General features: G+C 33.8%; 1 protein-coding gene across 1 annotated transcript; it reads left to right on the plus strand.

Annotated features, from left to right (window-relative positions):
* The first annotated feature begins 3,013 nt into the window (after positions 1-3,013).
* Positions 3,014-16,345, plus strand: LOC124529980 (facilitated trehalose transporter Tret1-like). Its single transcript, XM_047103947.1, has 9 exons — positions 3,014-3,093; positions 5,323-5,368; positions 6,540-6,637; positions 8,405-8,539; positions 9,032-9,115; positions 11,228-11,497; positions 12,339-12,459; positions 13,758-13,892; positions 15,673-16,345. The coding sequence occupies exons 2-9, from the start codon at positions 5,326-5,328 to the stop codon at positions 16,233-16,235; spliced, it is 1,449 nt and encodes a 482-aa protein (XP_046959903.1). The 5' UTR covers positions 3,014-3,093; positions 5,323-5,325; the 3' UTR covers positions 16,236-16,345.
* Positions 16,346-17,254: the final 909 nt, after the last annotated feature.

Raw genomic sequence — 17,254 nt, forward strand, 5'->3', positions numbered from 1 at the left:
GAATTTTAACGAGTACGGCATTTTTACAACATCGTGCCACCCACCGCTCTAGTTGAATCTGAAACAAATTAACAATCTAGATAAATTATACGGAACTGGTGAATTTGCTTTTAAGATGAAATCGGAAAAGCACAAATCCCTCATTTTGATTGTTTCTCTATCATTTTTGAAAACGAACTAAACGAGATAAAATGAATGCAAATTCACTTATTAGGCTATACGTTGTCTAGGAGTCAATCAGACACAGTGGAGGTCAGGACAGGACAGTGTTGGATTAACGTAAATACTTTTCAAGTATATATTTTTTAGTCTCATCCGAATGGGTTGTCAACTCAGACCAGCTTGACGACTGGCTTCCCACGAGGCGGGTGATCCTTTTTTTTTTTTTTTAGAGCAGAGATGGCCCAGTGGTTAGAACGCGTGCATCTTAACCGATAATTTGTCTTTATAATTCATCTCGTGCTCAGCGGTGAAGGAAAACATCGTGAGGAAACCTGCATGTGGCAAATTTCATAGAAATTCTGCCACATGTGTATTCCACCAACCCGCATTGGAACAGCGTGGTGGAATATGTTCCAAACCTTCTCCTTAAAGAGGAGAGGAGTTTTTAGCCCAGCAGTGGGAATTTATAGGCTGTTGTTGTTGTTGTATATATTTTTTTATGTTTGTGGTAATTTAGCTGCTAAAACATCAGTCCTTAAATTCTGCCCTAGACTTGAGCCTACTTGGTAAAATCGCTACGGTTCAGGGTACAACTTCACGTTTACTAGTCCTTTTAATTTAGTTTCACTTCATCAAATTAAAACTAAGGTTTAGACTAAAGTACCTACTACTTATAATACTTCACCTTTTAAAACATATAAGTAAAGTTTTGATTTGACATTGGTATAAACTCTGTAACAATTAATACTTAATCAATAAAAAGCGATATAAACGTTCGTTTCGTAAACATCAGGTGTTCATGCAGACTCTTGACCATTCCATAAGTTTTAAATGAAGAATGACTTCAAAATTAGATTAAGCCTGTAATCTTGACCGTACCGTTCAATCACCATCGCACGTGACATGGCAAAATAGGCTGTGTCCTCTCGGCACAAATAAAAGCCGAAATCAAAACAACTTTAGCAAAACCTTTAATGACTGGCCGTCTAGCTTATTGCCTTGATTTTCTATTGGATTTAATCGTTCCTACGCTCTTTTACTGCTTGAGACGGCAATCTTTATTCGCTCTTTATTCGCTCTTTGTAAATCTCCAAGCACATCTCGTAGCCGTTGGTCACTTGGTTCCTCTAACTCGTCGATTCAGTGGCCTTCTTCGGGATATCTTCGGTTTCTTGCTGGCCTTGTCTTTTTCGTATGTTTTCGACCTTTTTGACTACGTTACAAAGTGTATTGTTACTCATCATGAAAAAATAATCAATAATAACTATTGCAATAATTATATTGACAATATCGTCCCTCGTTTCGGTCAGAAAAGGCAGACACACGCACCTATCTGACCTTACATTGAAAATGTTCATGTTCATTCATGTACTTACAGTTATTTCTAGACCATAATCTTTCGATAAATCATTTTTGAGGTCCTATGGGACCAATTTATACAGTAAAATAAAATAAATTTTTTAAAATGAAATCAATCAATCCTCTTTTGGTTGGAGTAAAGTATAAATGTGACAGTATGAGAGAGGATGTGATTTAGTTAACGAATTTTATAATTTGTATGCGCAGCGCCGTCTCAGCTCATTCTTAGGGCACTTGAGAAATTGCGGTCTGAAGTTGTTACCTAACAGTTTTTTTTTAAACTATACGTAATTTAAATATTTTAACTGCACTACATCAAACTAAAAAAAATGTGCAGCAGATATCGAAATTTCGGGGCTGTCCCTTCATACTGCGTATGTGTTATTTAAACAAAGCATTTGCAAGTTTGTGTACAGTTAGGTTTCGCCAAAGTCATCGATTACAATATTCTGAGAAATGATCTACGTAACTAACTCGGATGTTATACTATCATTATATTATCATCTTACAATTCTCTAATATAATAATAGGCTATTTGACAATGCGAAAAATAAATTGTGAATTATTGTAATCAGTGTATATTATGAGTTTAATGGTTATTTATTAACGAAAGTTAAAAATAATACTTAATTTATCCAAAAATCCATAAATAAAAATGCATTTTTTCAAACGTTTATCACGTGACACAAAACGCTCCTGATTGGAGCTTGTTAACCTTGCTTTTCTACTATATGTACCACAGATTAAAATACAAGAAAGTGACGTCTCAGACCCCATTGCAGCGCCCTATTGTTCAAGTAGCGTTTTTGCGCGCTATTTAAATATGGAATTTTTAATATGATATTTTTCGGTAAATATGTACTAGAAATAATAAAATCAACTTTTACTGGATTCCTTAACTTCTACTAAATAATGTAAAATGGATTTTATAAACCAGTCAAATAGCCTATTGCTGTTTAGAGCATTAGAATTTTTATTTTTTCCAGTATTGACGATAAGGAAAGGTAAAAAAGGTAAACCAAAAGTAATAACGAACGGGTAAATTTCCTTGTAGGCAGGATTTTTTTTTCCAGTCGGACCCGGAATGTCATCGAAAAGAAATTATAATGAGCCTTCTTGGGAGAAAAAATAAAATACGTGTATTATAGCAGTTCATGGTCGAAGTTGCTAATTTATATTAACTTGTGTCATTGAAAAATTGAAATTTTGAGATTTAACATAGGCATTAGGCACATATAAAATCCAGTCTGAATAATACGAAACATTGTAAAGCTTTGTTTACACAAAGCATTCTCGCTAATGCTAGCGATAAAGCACCTACCACCACTCGCGATAAGCCAAAGAGTATAGTATAACCACTTCCTAACCACATCGAAAATAATCAGTGTATACTGGATTCAGTTGCGTGATACACGTGCACGCGATTGACGTGTTTATTATTTTATAAGATTTATTATTAATAATAATGGTATTATTAAATACGAATAATTAATATTGAGTTTTGTGTTATGGGTTTTTGTGCTTGCTTTATCGCTTCAGACTGATAAGATTGTGAAAACTCAGTGAAACATAGTGAGTATCTCTTTTTTATTTATGTTTTTGAAATTATGTATATGGATTACTTGAATGACTTCTGCAGCTTTCTTCCCCCGGCAGCCTAACCGAGCTGTCTTTGAGTATCCCTATGTTTGGAATCTGTTATGGTCCACATATTATTATAGTAGTAGTAGAATTAGAATAGTACGTAGCAACTGTCACAGAATAAGTCACAATAGCATACAATTGCAAAGAGTTAACAATATCAATCTATACTAAAGTAAACTAAAGTAACAGCCTGTAAATTTCCCACTGCTGGGCTAAGGCTTCCTATCCCACTAAGGAGAGGATTTGAAATATATTCCACCTAGCTGTTCCAATGTGGGTTGGAATAACATTAGGCACATGCAGGTTTCCTCACGATGTTTTCCTTCACCGCCAAGTACGATGGATTATAAACACAATTAAGCTCATATATGTATATAGTGGTGCTTACCTAGGTTTAAACCCGAAGTCATCGGTTAAGAAGCACGCGGCCATCTCAGCTCAATCTATACTAATATAATAAAATTGGAGTGTCTGTTTTTAATATTAAAATAGTCCTTTTTTTACTCATATGCATATGTATCTATACACGGTTAGTATACCGAATTTTTTACCGAAATAACATTTTTTTACAATTTCAGACAGACATACGTTTGTTTCTTCTGGCTTATCTTTGGAAAGGCTGGACCGATTTTGACGGAACATTCACTGACAGATAACTGATATACTAAGGAGTAACTTAGGCTATAATAATTTTGTTAAATTCAGACGCCTCGCAAACAAGGTTGCGGGCACACCTTGTCTATATAATAATATTATAAATGCGGAAGTAACTCTGTTGGTCTGTCTGTCTGTTGCTCTTACACGGACTGATCCCAATTAGATGAGTATGAAGCAATTGAAATAAAACTCCGGGAGTCTACCCGGGACCACGAACGCTGTAAAGTGCTCGAAACGTCGGGATGTTAAAAGTAATTAATACACGCGATTTAAATCCGTTAAAACTAGTTTTATTTCAATTTGTAATAATCGCGAAAATCTAAGACAACATTATGAGTATGAAGCAGCCTAGAATTCCAAGGATGAGCATAGGCTACTTTTTTGTACCTAATATCTGATAAAAAATCCTCAAAAGCGAACGAAGCGGCGAGCTCCTAGAACAAAATCTTTTTTTGAATAATAGTTCACTTAGTTATTTTTCAATTGATTTTCATAGGCAGATTTAATCTCTTGTAAAAAGTATTTTATGACTATGAAAGTGTTGCCTGCTACTGGCCACTAATACTCACTTTATAGTATTGTCAAATTAAATATTTCTTTATATATCATATTTATTCATTCGGTGAAATACATTAAAATTGAATTGAGCTCTCTCTCTTTTATTTACACCAACATCCTACAGTTTTTATAAGAAGTAGATTTATATAAATTAGGTTATTAAGAATTTTAATTATTGTTAGTAAACCAATAATATTAGTAAATCGATATAAGTATGCGTAATTGTTTCTCATAATAATAATAAATATGTAATTAATTATATTTGATTTTATTTATAATATTTAATAGGTAAATTAAACAGCTTTAAAATTAAATACAATTATTCTTATAATAATGTTGTTTAATTGCATTTCATTTCAAAATTTCTAGTTTTGCAGTCCGGTATTGTAAAAAATTGCAAAAAAAGACTTTTATATATCTTTGACGTAGAAGCGTCAATAGCTCAATGGTTAACGGGCCGCCAAGGGATGTATAAAGTCATAGAATCGATGAAAGAAATCGCAGGCCCATTTAGCTATCGTCACCCCCACTAATAACACAAATGATAAGCTTAAATAGAGTAGTAGAGTTATAGTAGTACAGTTAAAAATAATATTGTAGCCTAAGTTACTCCTTATTATATCAGTTATCTGTCAGTTGTACTCCCGTCAAAATCAGTCTAGCCGTTCCAGAGATTAGCCGGAACAAACAGACAGACAAAAATTAAAAAAATAAATAGTTTGTTACATGTACCGTGTATACATACATATGCATTGAGTAAAAAGGGGCTACTTTAATATTACAAACAGACACTCCAATTTTATTATATGTATAGATTAGTGCACGGATGCAATTGTTAGTCCGTTGAGATTACATATAAAAAAATTACAATATGAAAATATAAATATTTCACTGTTATACTGTACCTTAGTGCATACTAAACATCAAACTTTTTTTTTTCAGAACATGGAGAGAGGCAGAAGAGTACAATATTTTGCGGCTTTTGCTTGTGAGTTTTTAAATTAAAACTAATTTTTTTATATAATACGCAGACTTAAAAATTGAATACTGATTTTTTTTTTAAAAAATGATCGTTCTATTTTTAAAAATATAAGTAATTAGCAATTTCAATGTTGTAGCTTAACTCGATAAGATTGCAATATAACCGATTTTGATTGCATTTTAATATTTGCAAAATGAGGCCACACATATGTATTAAATAAATAAATTATTGATACAGATTTTTTTAATCAGACGATAACGATTTCGCGATAGAAGATACCGATTAAAAGATAGTATTAATTGAAAAAAAAAACTTCTTTTTACTTGCATTTTCTAAAAGAATATGCGCAGGATCGTGACTTAGAACTTAATGTCGGTTTTAATCAATAGCCCTGAATTTTTGTACCTACTATTTGGCGCTTGAAGTACTTCGAATAGTTATTATTTATAGATTTTAATATACAACAACAACAACAGTTTGTATATTCCCACTGCTGGGCTAAAGGCCTCCTCTCCCTTTGAGGAGAAGGTTTGGAACATATTCCACGACGCTGTTCCAATGCGGGTTGGTGGAATTTTCAATATATGATTTGAATATTCCACTGGAAATTAATCTCGGCATCTCTAATGCATTCAGAACAACGTGATATACAAATAATAATATGATTATCCAAGTTCCAAGTGGCAGCATTTGATTCGACAATAACAAAATAAGCAATTAAAAACTCGAAGTTAATTTTAAGATTTTATTATACTTTCTGTTTCTGTGATAGAATTAATTATTTAATTTTTCAACTAAAGCCTTTTTTGTTTTAAATTATAATTTTGGATAAAATAGATTTTGTCATTCAATAAAACATTTTTTTAAAAGGCAAGTATGATCTCTTCGTTAATTTTTATCTCGTAACTTGCCCTAGAAGCTCAATAAGGATCCATTGTATTTGTGTAAATGGAAGCTTGGTGTTTATCTTTATTTGGAAATTTATTTCGTGGTAACAATTTTTTTATATTTTTTGTATGAATGGCATTGTTACCATTGCGTATTCAATTATTCTATCAGAAGATTTTGCGAAATACCTTAGAGTATTTATGGCAACATTGTTACTATAAGCAACTGTCTTTTTTTAATGATAATAATAATAATTATAATGTTATAAAATAAAAATTCTAATTTTCAGTATCCCTAGCAACCGCAACAATGGGAGTTATATCTGCGTGGCCAACACCTGTTTTACCAAAACTTCACAGCAATGAAACAAGTTTTAACATAACGGATGTAAGCAAACATTTCTTCTTGTTTGATCATTTTATTAATATAATTTCAAGAGAAAGTATCGTCCCACAGTTGACACGGCCCTAAAACGCTTTTAAATTAAAAATTAAGTCAATTACAATTGAAATGCAACAGGCATTTCAAAATAAGTAATGTTTTAAAATAATATGACTATTTGCGAGTTACCATAACAAAAATCATCTTTATTGTTGCCATTTGTAAAAAATTCAAAATTAACATTGTAAAAAATTCAAAATTAACATTTTGAATTTTTTATACATTAGAGATTATGTAAAGTATTCTATATGTTTGCGTTTTAAATTCCCTTGAATCTATTAAACTTTACATTTTTTTATTACTACACCTTTGCTGTTGGAACCTACTAACGAGCTATACGGAGCCAGGCATTACACAGTGGCGTACCTAGGTGACGAAGGGGCCCGGTGCATAGAAAAAGAATCGGGCCTTCACCCCCTCTTTCCCATCCCTCTAAAACTAATGATTACCCTTTAAAATTAAAGATACAAATAAGAAATCTTGTGCGCAGGGTCGTGTTTTTCCTGCTTCAGAAGCTTAAGGTATAGTTTATAGGGCCCCGTGCACTCAGGGGCCCTGATGCAAAGTACCTGCCCTACGATAGCTACGCCACTGGCATTACAGTATAAATACAACTGCTGGCCTATGTCTGAAATTCAATTTTAGATGTCATTTTACAGGCGAATGTTGACCGTGACCGCGTTACGTTAAAATCATGATCAAAATAAAAATTTTGTTTCTATTTTAAGTAATGTTGCCTGATTTGGTAGTATTTTAAAAATAAAAATGATTTGCAAATAAAAACGTGGGTATTAAGTAATACTTTTTTAATGTAATGTTTACTTATTTAATGACTTTATACTAATAATACTAATGTTACAAATTAACTAAGTTGATGAATGAATGAATGATTGATGAAAAGTGAATCCCCGGGTTCGTTTAATGAACGGATTTGGACAAGGCCGGATTAAATTTCATTCAGTTGCATAAGTAAGTAATACATCGAATGTATACTATCTGGTATCATCCGGATTTGGACTTTTACTGAAATATTGGACCAGTGTGTGATACACAACTGCATTTAATTAACACAGTGTAACTACAGACACAAGGGACATAACGTCTTAGTTCCCAAGGATGGTGGCACATTGACGATGTAAAGAATAGTTAATATTTCTTACAGCGTCATTGTCTATGGGTGATGGTGACCACTTACCATCAGGTAGCCCATATGCTCGTCCGCCAACCTATACCATAAAAAAAATATAACTTTCTATCAAGATTTTTCAAGAATTAATTCCAATTTAATATGAAAAATAACATACAATATTAAACAGTTCAAACAAACATGCATAATCTATACATATACATATAATAAAATTAGAGAGTCTGTTTGTCATATTAAAATAGCCCTTTTTTACTTAATGCTATGTATTCACGGTACGTATACCAAAATAACACTTTTTACAATTTTTGTCTGTCTGTCTGTCTTATGGTTCCGGCTAACCTCTGAAACGGTTGGACTCATTTTGACGGAACTGTCACTGGGAGATAACTGATATAATAAGGTGTAACTTAGGCTACAATGTTTTTCTATTGTAGAATTCAAACGCGTACAAGGTCGCGCGCACATTTAGTGTAAAATATTAGTATAATTTAATGTTCATCAAGATGAAAGCAACGCTCAAATAAAATTAATGTTATTTTATTTCGATGTAAATATTGTATTTGCAGAATGAAATAGCAACGATGCTGGCCATGTCTTCCCCAGGCTTTGTATTGGGCAGTTTGGCTACAAGATTTGTCTCTGATATGTTTGGAAGACGAGCGACAGTTCTCACCAGCGCTGCACCGTTTGCTATCGGAATGGTACAATATACATTATTTTCAAGGAAAGTTTATATAAAAAAATCATAATTATATCATAAATATTGGAGAAAATCACATACATTACTCTGATCCCAATGTAAGCAGCTAAAGCACTTGTGTTATGGAAAATCAGAAGTAACGACGGTACCACAAACACCCAGACCCAAAGCAAAATAGAAAACCAATAAATTTTCTACACCGACTCGGCCGAGAATCGAACCCGGGACTTGGGAGTGGCGTACCCATGATAATCAGTGTACACACTACTTGACCACGGCAACAATTGAAATCATAAAAAATTAATTGTAATTTACTGACATACTATGTAATTAAAATGGTGGAAGAGTGATTACTGAGTTTTTTGCCGGTTCTTATGGTTAGAATCTACTTTACGAATCGGTTTGTAACACGACAATTCAAAGATGCATTTGTAAGCCTATTCGAATAAAGGATATTTTGATTTTGATTTTATCAAACGTGTTTTTTTTTCAGTTAATTGCGGCGACGGCATCCCAAGCTTGGCTCCTTTGCGCGATGAAATTACTCTGGGGATTTGGAACGGGAATGGTTGCTACTGTGAGTATTTTATTTTAGCGTATAATGTTTAGTTATTTATTACGTATAGTACGACACAATTTAGATGTAGCATCGGCAAAATCCGTAAAACCGATCACATCCGAATTGAGTACGGCATCCCAAAACAGCAACATTTATTTTTCATGTGAATATGATCTTTACACAAACGTAATAAGTTGTAATATCATATGACCTAATATATTTGTCAATTTGATACGTCGATTTACATGCACTTGCTTTTTCTGACGCGAGAATCTACAGCGACGAATAGCGTGGAATGGCGCGATAGGGAGCTATTTCTATTGGTTGTGTAAATCGGCAGTGATCGGTTTTATTTTCATTCCATTGCATTTTCCGATGCTACATCTAATTTGTGTCTTTCTATACATTATGTCAAATATGTTCTATGTACTGTTATCATATCTAATTTATTATGTCTGTCTGATTTTGGGTAAAGTGGTGTTTTTTTAAGGGGGGGTACACGAAATATTATGGTGCAAAAGTGTGCGCAATCTATACATATAACAAAATTCAAGTGTCTGTTTGTAATATTAAAATAGCCCTTTTTTACTCAATGCATAACTTTTTTTTTACCATATTTGTCTGTCTGTATGTTTGTTCCGGCTAATTTCGAATTTTTATTTTTATTATTAAATTCCGATTTTGACGGATTTTTTACTGGCAGATAACTGATATAATAAGGAGTAACTTAGGCTACAGTATTTATTAAAAAGCGTACAAGGTCGCGGGCTAGTCACAAAAAATCTTCTTCATGAGATGGAAATCCAAATCTCACTTCCCCGGCGAAGAATCTTTATGTATTAATATCGTAAGCAGATTTTTTCCCATTGATTATGGGGCGATAGTTGCACATAAAATATCGGTTGTGCTCTCACTTCGAATCTAGCTGTACAGGTGCAGAAAATTAAAAAAGGTTCTTGATTTTCATTTATTAAATTGTTGTAATTAATTAAATAATTAATTTTAAAGAGCGGAAGAAAGTTACTAGCCGGTTAACCGGTTTGACAGAAATATATTTTTTGATATTGAAAACATAATCTGAAAATGGTTTGATTAGTTTACACTGAAATAAAATCAAAACAAATTATGTCAGAGGTTTTGAAACAGCTAAGAAATCATTTGAAAAAACTAGAAGTTTCACGACCCACTAGTGTACAGTCAGAGTAAGAAAACCTTCGTCAGTTTTGTAACTCCTTTAGCAAGTCGTCAACTCTTAGTACCTTTTGAAACTAAAGCACTGAACTGACAACTGCATATAAAATGAAACTTACATAATACTCTTGGCTAGATGTGACTAAGAGCTAGCGCGCACCGGTGATTTTGTCACGGTGACTTTAAAGTGTTTGTCATTGTCACGTCACGTTTCCAAAGTGAAGTGCGCTCATTAATAGAGACGGTGACAAAACATTTTCGAAATCGAAGTGTCATTTGCCACTATGGATTTCGAAGAGACGGTTGCTGTAAGCTCGTGAGACTCGGGAGAAAAAGAAAGCGAAGAGAATACTGGGTAGTAATTTCTTCCCACGTGATTTTCACGTGAATATCTAAATACTCTTTCAATTTTTTATCATAAAGAGCTGGTCTCTTTTCCACTTCTTCTCTTAGAAGTTTACGTTTTGAATAGATGACGCCATTTTGCGCGCGCCAAAGTCGCCGGCAGTCAAAGTGCAGATAGCGAAAGACTGACGACGTGAGTGATAAATTTGTCGTAGTGCGCGTATTGCTATGAAAAAACGTAAAGACGCTAACAGTTTCGTCACGGGCTTGTTCGCCGGTCGGCGGACACAAATGTCACCCAATTGTCAAGTCGTAACGTGTGCGCAACTCCATAGATATTCACGGACTTGACAAGAGTGACGAAACAGTCACCTTGACAAAAATCACCAGTGCGCGCTAGCAGTTATAATAACATTGCGACGCAATATGTCATTCTCGATCGGTGAAGCAGATTATCGCTTATACTGAGCAGACGAAAATAGATCTTAATGTGACGAACCTTTTCTCACTCTGACTTTATAGTAAAGATTCGTTATTTATTGGAATAATTAAACTATTTTTATCTATAAATCTATGAATTTGTATTCTTTTCAGGTTATCTCGATTTACCTCGCCGAAATATCAGACAAAGACCTGCGCGGTAAACTTTCCGTCGGCACCAGGTTTATGTTTAACTTCGGAAGTCTTCTCATGATATCCATCGGGCCGTTCTTATCGTACGACGTCCTGAATTATTCTATATCCGTGCTGCCGCTGATCTTCTTCGTGGCTTGTCTATGTATTCCTGAGTCGCCATATTTCTATCTGAAGGAGGGCAAAGTTGAACACGCGAGAAGAGCTTTGTCGCGGTTAAAAGAGAAGGAGGTAAGAGGTCTTTTTATTTTGGTTTTCATACTGAAATGACGGTAGCTGAAATAGTATTTTCGTAACTTATACAAATAACTAGTCACATGAGATACTACAGTAAAAGGGTTTCCTTGTTCCGATGCGTTGCCAACTGTGGAACCTCAGACATATCTGTTTTCAAAGTTGTGTTGTGTGTGTGTATGTGTGTGTGTGTGCGTGCGTTCGTGCGTGCGTGCGTGTGTGTGTGTGTGTGTGTGTGTGTGGGAAGTTGCTTATGTTTTGCAGAAAATAAGCGAAGAGTGAATGGCCAATCCAGACAAGCTGGTAAAAAGTGCTAAGTCTACTAAAGTTTATTAAGTATAACTAAAGGCACAAGGGACATATCATCTTAGTTCCCAACGTCGGTGACGCGTTGGCAATGTAAGGAATGGTTAATATTTCTTCCAGCGCCATTGACTATGGGGGGTGGTGACCACTAATTATCAGATGGCTCGACTGCTCGTCCGTCTACATATGTATATTAAAAAAATATTTTTTTTAAATGTTGATGGAAACGATTTTAATAAATACGACTATTTATTTTAATACATAACTAAGGAAACTATGCGATCCTATGTCATATCACGATACAAGCTTTTGTACAGTCGGGCTGAGAAAAGGTTCGTCACCTTAAGATCTATTTCCGTGTGCTCAGTATGATCGATAATCTGCTTTACCGATTGAGCATGACATTACGTCGCAATGATTTGATGTATTAGATCCAAAAGGTACTAAGAGCTTAAGACTTGATAAGGGAAAACTGACGAAGGTTTTCTTACTCTGACTGTACATTGGTTCAATAATTCAATACTTATTGCAGAATGTCGAAACTGAATTGGAAATGATGAGACAGGATGTTTCGAAGGAGATGAAAAACTCGAGCTCGACCAGGGAGCTGTTCATAGGCAGGCAGTACCGACGCCCAATCATTATAGCCGCAGGTAAATGTTCAAGACTGATTTGCTTGTCTTTGTTAAATTAAAAATTTCAGAAACCCACGCCACAAAAAACATAATTTACCTTTAAAAAGTAAAAAATTATAAAAGAAAATTAATCCTAAAGTACCTATATGTATAAGTATGTATTAATATCAAAAAAAAAAACTTCGCGTTGGGGGACCGCTCCTAATTAATTAGTATCACATGCTTACCTATCTCATCTTTTATCTAACACGTATTATTATTTTGTACAATAGCGCTCGGTCTAAGAACACTCGCCCGTAAAACACATATAATACAAAAAAAAACTTAATTGAAATCGGTTCAAATTATTTGGCGCTAGCGCAGTAGTATATAATAATCCAAGAAGCATTTTACAGACATTTTTGGATCTGTTAATAGGAAAGTTTTTGTGAATTGTGTACTCGTATGTACATTGCATGATGCGAATTTTTTCACATCCGCGGATGCGAATGCGGAACTCGACTTTTTTTGTTTATTTTCTTTTCAAATTCATTTTTACATTTTTTTTAATGTTTCTAAAATTAAGGAAGAAGAAAAGAACGTATTTTCAAATATTTTCTTTTAAAAGGAATTAAGAATTGGTACATAATACTGGTAAGCAATATTGCTATTTTCTTTCGGATTCGATTGTAAATCAAACCCACACTACTGGACAATTGTTCACTTGGAACGCGGCGTGGTTGTATTATTAAACTACAGATTTGTTAAGTGAGCCCATGGCAAAACGTGTATGTCGACTAAGAGAAATGTGTCAAGCGCGTCCATCTTTACCAGAAGATCCACAACATATAGAATGTACTAGAGTTGTTGCAAATATTTGCATCTGCATCTGCAAATGCGGAACTTCTGTATCTATTTAGACATCCGCAAGAATTAAAACTATTATCACAATTAGCTGGCAGAAATATGTCGATGCCACCAGGCCGTACAGTAACCGCCTGTGAATTTACCACTGCTGGGCTAAGGCCTCCTCTCCCACTAAGGTTCTAATGCGGGTTGGTGGAATGCGCATGTGGCAGAATTTCGATGAAATTAGACATGCAGGTTTCCTCACGATGTTTCCCTTCACCACCGAGCACGATATGAATTACAAACACAAATTAAGCACATATATATATATAGTGATGCTTATCTGGGTTTGAAGTCATCGGTTAAGATGCGTGCATCTTATCGTTTTCACCACTGGGCCATCTCAGCTAATGCTAATATTGTAAGTAAATAATTATTAATGTTTAAATAAAAATTTAAGACAACATAATTATTAATGTGTTATTCAGGGTTAAAAATAACTCAAATAATGACTGGAGCCGTAACGATCCAACAGTACATGGGAAGGATAATGCAGGAAATTGACTCCGATATGAAACTCTCCACGCTTCTCATTATATTTGGTGCTGTTAAATTTCTTGTTGGTAAGTTTTATCTTTGCCGATTCGTTAATTGAAATTGCTAGTAAATAAGGCATAATTCGATAGAATATGATATATATAATAAAAACTCCTACAAGTAAGAATTGAGTTAGTTTTAAACAAAGATTTAAATCGTTAGATGCGCCCTCACCTTAAAAAACTGTGGAATAATTTTTACAATGCGTGTGTTGACAAGTCGCTTACGATGGCTTACGCGCTCACACGAATGCGCGCGAAGTACGGTCAACAAATTCATCAAATTGTAAAATGTAAGAAATTAGGTTGTTAAAGGAAATAATTTGTAAAAATTACAAAAATGTATTTTTTGCAATTTTAACACGTTATTAAGAAACACTTTTCATTTCAACAAAAAAAAATATAAATGTACTATAAAAAATGTATTATAATTTTATTGTTATTGCATAATATTTATTCTCCATGAAATAAAATCAATTTATTATACTTTTGACTGTTTGTTCTCTTAACATTTTTATGAATCTGATGAAGGCTTACATCAGCGTAGCATTAAATTACAGACTTTATTAATTGTATTTTATGGTTCCAAGTTGCTGGTTGTTCTAGGCAGAACAAACTGGACTAAATTTCGTAGCTAACGTTCGTGTGTCTTGCGGAAATCTAAATAATAAAAACGTAATATGACAAAGGTACTTTCAATTATTTAAATTTTATTCCAGCACCAAATAAGTTACTCTTGATTGAACAACTGAACCATTTTTAATAAAACATCCATAATTTACTAAGCTACTAGATTTCTAAGAGCAAAAATATATTTTGTCGGATTAATATTACAAAATATATTACGGTGAAATTTAAAACATTTTTTGTTATATAATATTTATAAAACATAAAATGCCGACGCTACCACAGGATTGCCGCTGTTAATGTCCATTTATAGATGATCCCTTTCCAAGCGGCTTCCGTACTACTTCCGTGTATCTAGTTATATTAGTTAATAGAATGGTACTGAGACAATAGTTTCATCTCTGTTAATTACATAAATTTTGCCATACTACTTTCTCTGTCGCACAATTTCTTTCATTTCGTAGTCTTGTCGGACATCGGAATAAAATAAATTCAATATTAAAATAAATATAAATAGTTACGAGTGAAATGTTACACCCTGGGCTTTATTAGTATTTCTTGAGTTGTGATTGCACCTTCAAAAGGCACATGACGGCATTTTGCGATTTTTTTTGGATTATAATTAGCGCATTAATTACAATGGATGACGTCTGACTGTCACTACGTATAAATGAACACTGATTGCGAATGAGTGAGCTGACTCATTTGAGTATTGACACATTTTATAGCGGTTATACTATGGCAGGGGCGCATCTAACGATTTAAATCTTTGGTTTTAAAAATATGTTCGTTATTTGTTAAATTAAAAGAAGGCAAATTGATAAATTAAAAGTATAAATTTTAACCTTAAATGGTTGGTTGGATGATTACAACAGCGAAAATTCGCCTCCAATCTTGCGATCTAGATGTTGTGTCCCATGTGCCTGTACACTGGCCCACTCATCCTTCCAAATGTTAACAACAATTTGTATTGCAATTCGATGGAATTTATGATAAGTGGGTTGTATGTACCGAGTCGCACCAAGGCCAAGTAATCGATTTGCCAGTTTTATAACAAGGGAATAGTTTTGTAAATTTGAATTATGTAATAATGTTAATACTGCCAGATAAATCTAATAATAATTAATAAAAAAAAAACTTTAAAACATAACCTTGCATTGTTTTTATTTGTTAATTTCAGGTATTATGTCGTCATGTTTGGCGGACAGAGTCGGGCGACGACCACTCCTCATATATTCCTTTTTAGGCACAGGGGTCTCTTTAGCGATAGCCGGCACATATTTTTTCTTACAAGAAGTATTTAATATTGGTCATTCATCGCTCCGTACTTTTGGGTTCGTCCCATTTGTCGCCATAATCTTCTCTAACGTTATATCAACCGTTGGATTCAATTCCATAATTGGAATCATTCAAGCTGAAATCTTCCCTTTGAATGTCAAAGCCGTCGCAATGACGTCACTCAACGTTTTTGGAGGTTTCCTAGGCTTTTCGGTAGCGAAAAGCTATCAAGCGATCAAGAATGTTTCGGGTCTTTGGGGAGTGTTCTTTATATTCGCTTTAGTTGCAATATCGGGTGCTATTTTTTCGTATTTCATTGTACCCGAAACGAGAGGGAAGAGTTTACGTGAGATACAAGATATTTTAAGTACTGGTGTTAATGATGTTCCTGAGGGGGAAAGTGGGGTTGAATGTACTGAATTGAAGCAACTGCGGGAGGAAAATGATATTAATCATAAGTGTTAGTACCAGTAGTGGATTTACCAATAGGCTAAGTAGGCTGGAGCCTAGGGCGGCAAATTTAGAGGGGAGGCAAATTTAGCCCAAATTGTCTATATCTTACAGTAATAAAAAAAATGTAATTATATATATACACATTACGTCCTTAATCCGTATAATCGTCACTACATAATGGGTTGCAAAAATAAACTAGTAACTCACAGAAATATCATCTAGTTCATAATCTAGTATGATTATGAACTAGATGATAACGGGAAAATGTCAATGTAATGAGGACGATAGAAAACAATTCTAAATTTTCATTTTCAGAATAAATTGTGATTGTGAACTAAACAAACGTATCGAATTTTAAAAGTCAGTAGCAAAAATCGAGTAGCCTACTAGCGGCAAATTTGTAAATCCGCTACTGGTTAGTACTAGTAGTACAACCCAAAATGTTCATTTTGAAATCATTATTGAATTTATATATTGTATTTTGTAGGAATTTATAAAAATATGTTTGAATTAAGCGGGAATCGTCACCGCCATTTTCGAGGTAAGAATTGAAAAGACTTATGTCCTTCCTGAGGACTCAAACTATCTCCATACCAAATTTCATCTAAACCGGCTCATCAGTTTTACTGTGAAAAAGTAACGTACAGAGTTATTTTCGCATTTATAATATAGATTATGAAATATATTAGATTTAAGTGTCAAAGTGACGTTGCTGAGAAATTTGTGATATTTTTGTACGTTTCAATAAATTTGAATACATATAATGAATAACTACATAAAGGTACTGAATATGATAATATTTACGAGTATTTTTATACAATTTTAATGAATAAGTATAACCTGGAATTAAACGCTGATACGATGGAACGTTTTCGATTTGTCTATGACGTTAGTCAGAGATAAGTCTAATACTGTTAATATTAAGCTACTTGTGGTTTCTTTACTGATAGTTACGTATTTTTTGGAGAGTACTTACTAGTAAACAGTGGCTAGTACTGTTTCCTACTGTTTTCAGTAGTAAACAATACTAG

The sequence above is a fragment of the Vanessa cardui genome, chromosome 5 (genome assembly GCF_905220365.1).
Source record: "Vanessa cardui chromosome 5, ilVanCard2.1, whole genome shotgun sequence".
In the NCBI taxonomy this organism is placed as follows: domain Eukaryota; kingdom Metazoa; phylum Arthropoda; class Insecta; order Lepidoptera; family Nymphalidae; genus Vanessa; species Vanessa cardui.

Excerpts from the sequence above, each read along its gene's own strand:
- LOC124529980 (XM_047103947.1), top strand. The coding sequence starts at position 5,326 with ATGGAGAGAGGCAGAAGAGTACAATATTTTGCGGCTTTTGCTT. Across the intron at positions 6,638-8,404 it reads CAAGTTTTAACATAACGGAT|AATGAAATAGCAACGATGCT; the intron begins GTAAGCAAACAT and ends TTGTATTTGCAG. Across the intron at positions 12,460-13,757 it reads CCCAATCATTATAGCCGCAG|GGTTAAAAATAACTCAAATA; the intron begins GTAAATGTTCAA and ends TGTGTTATTCAG.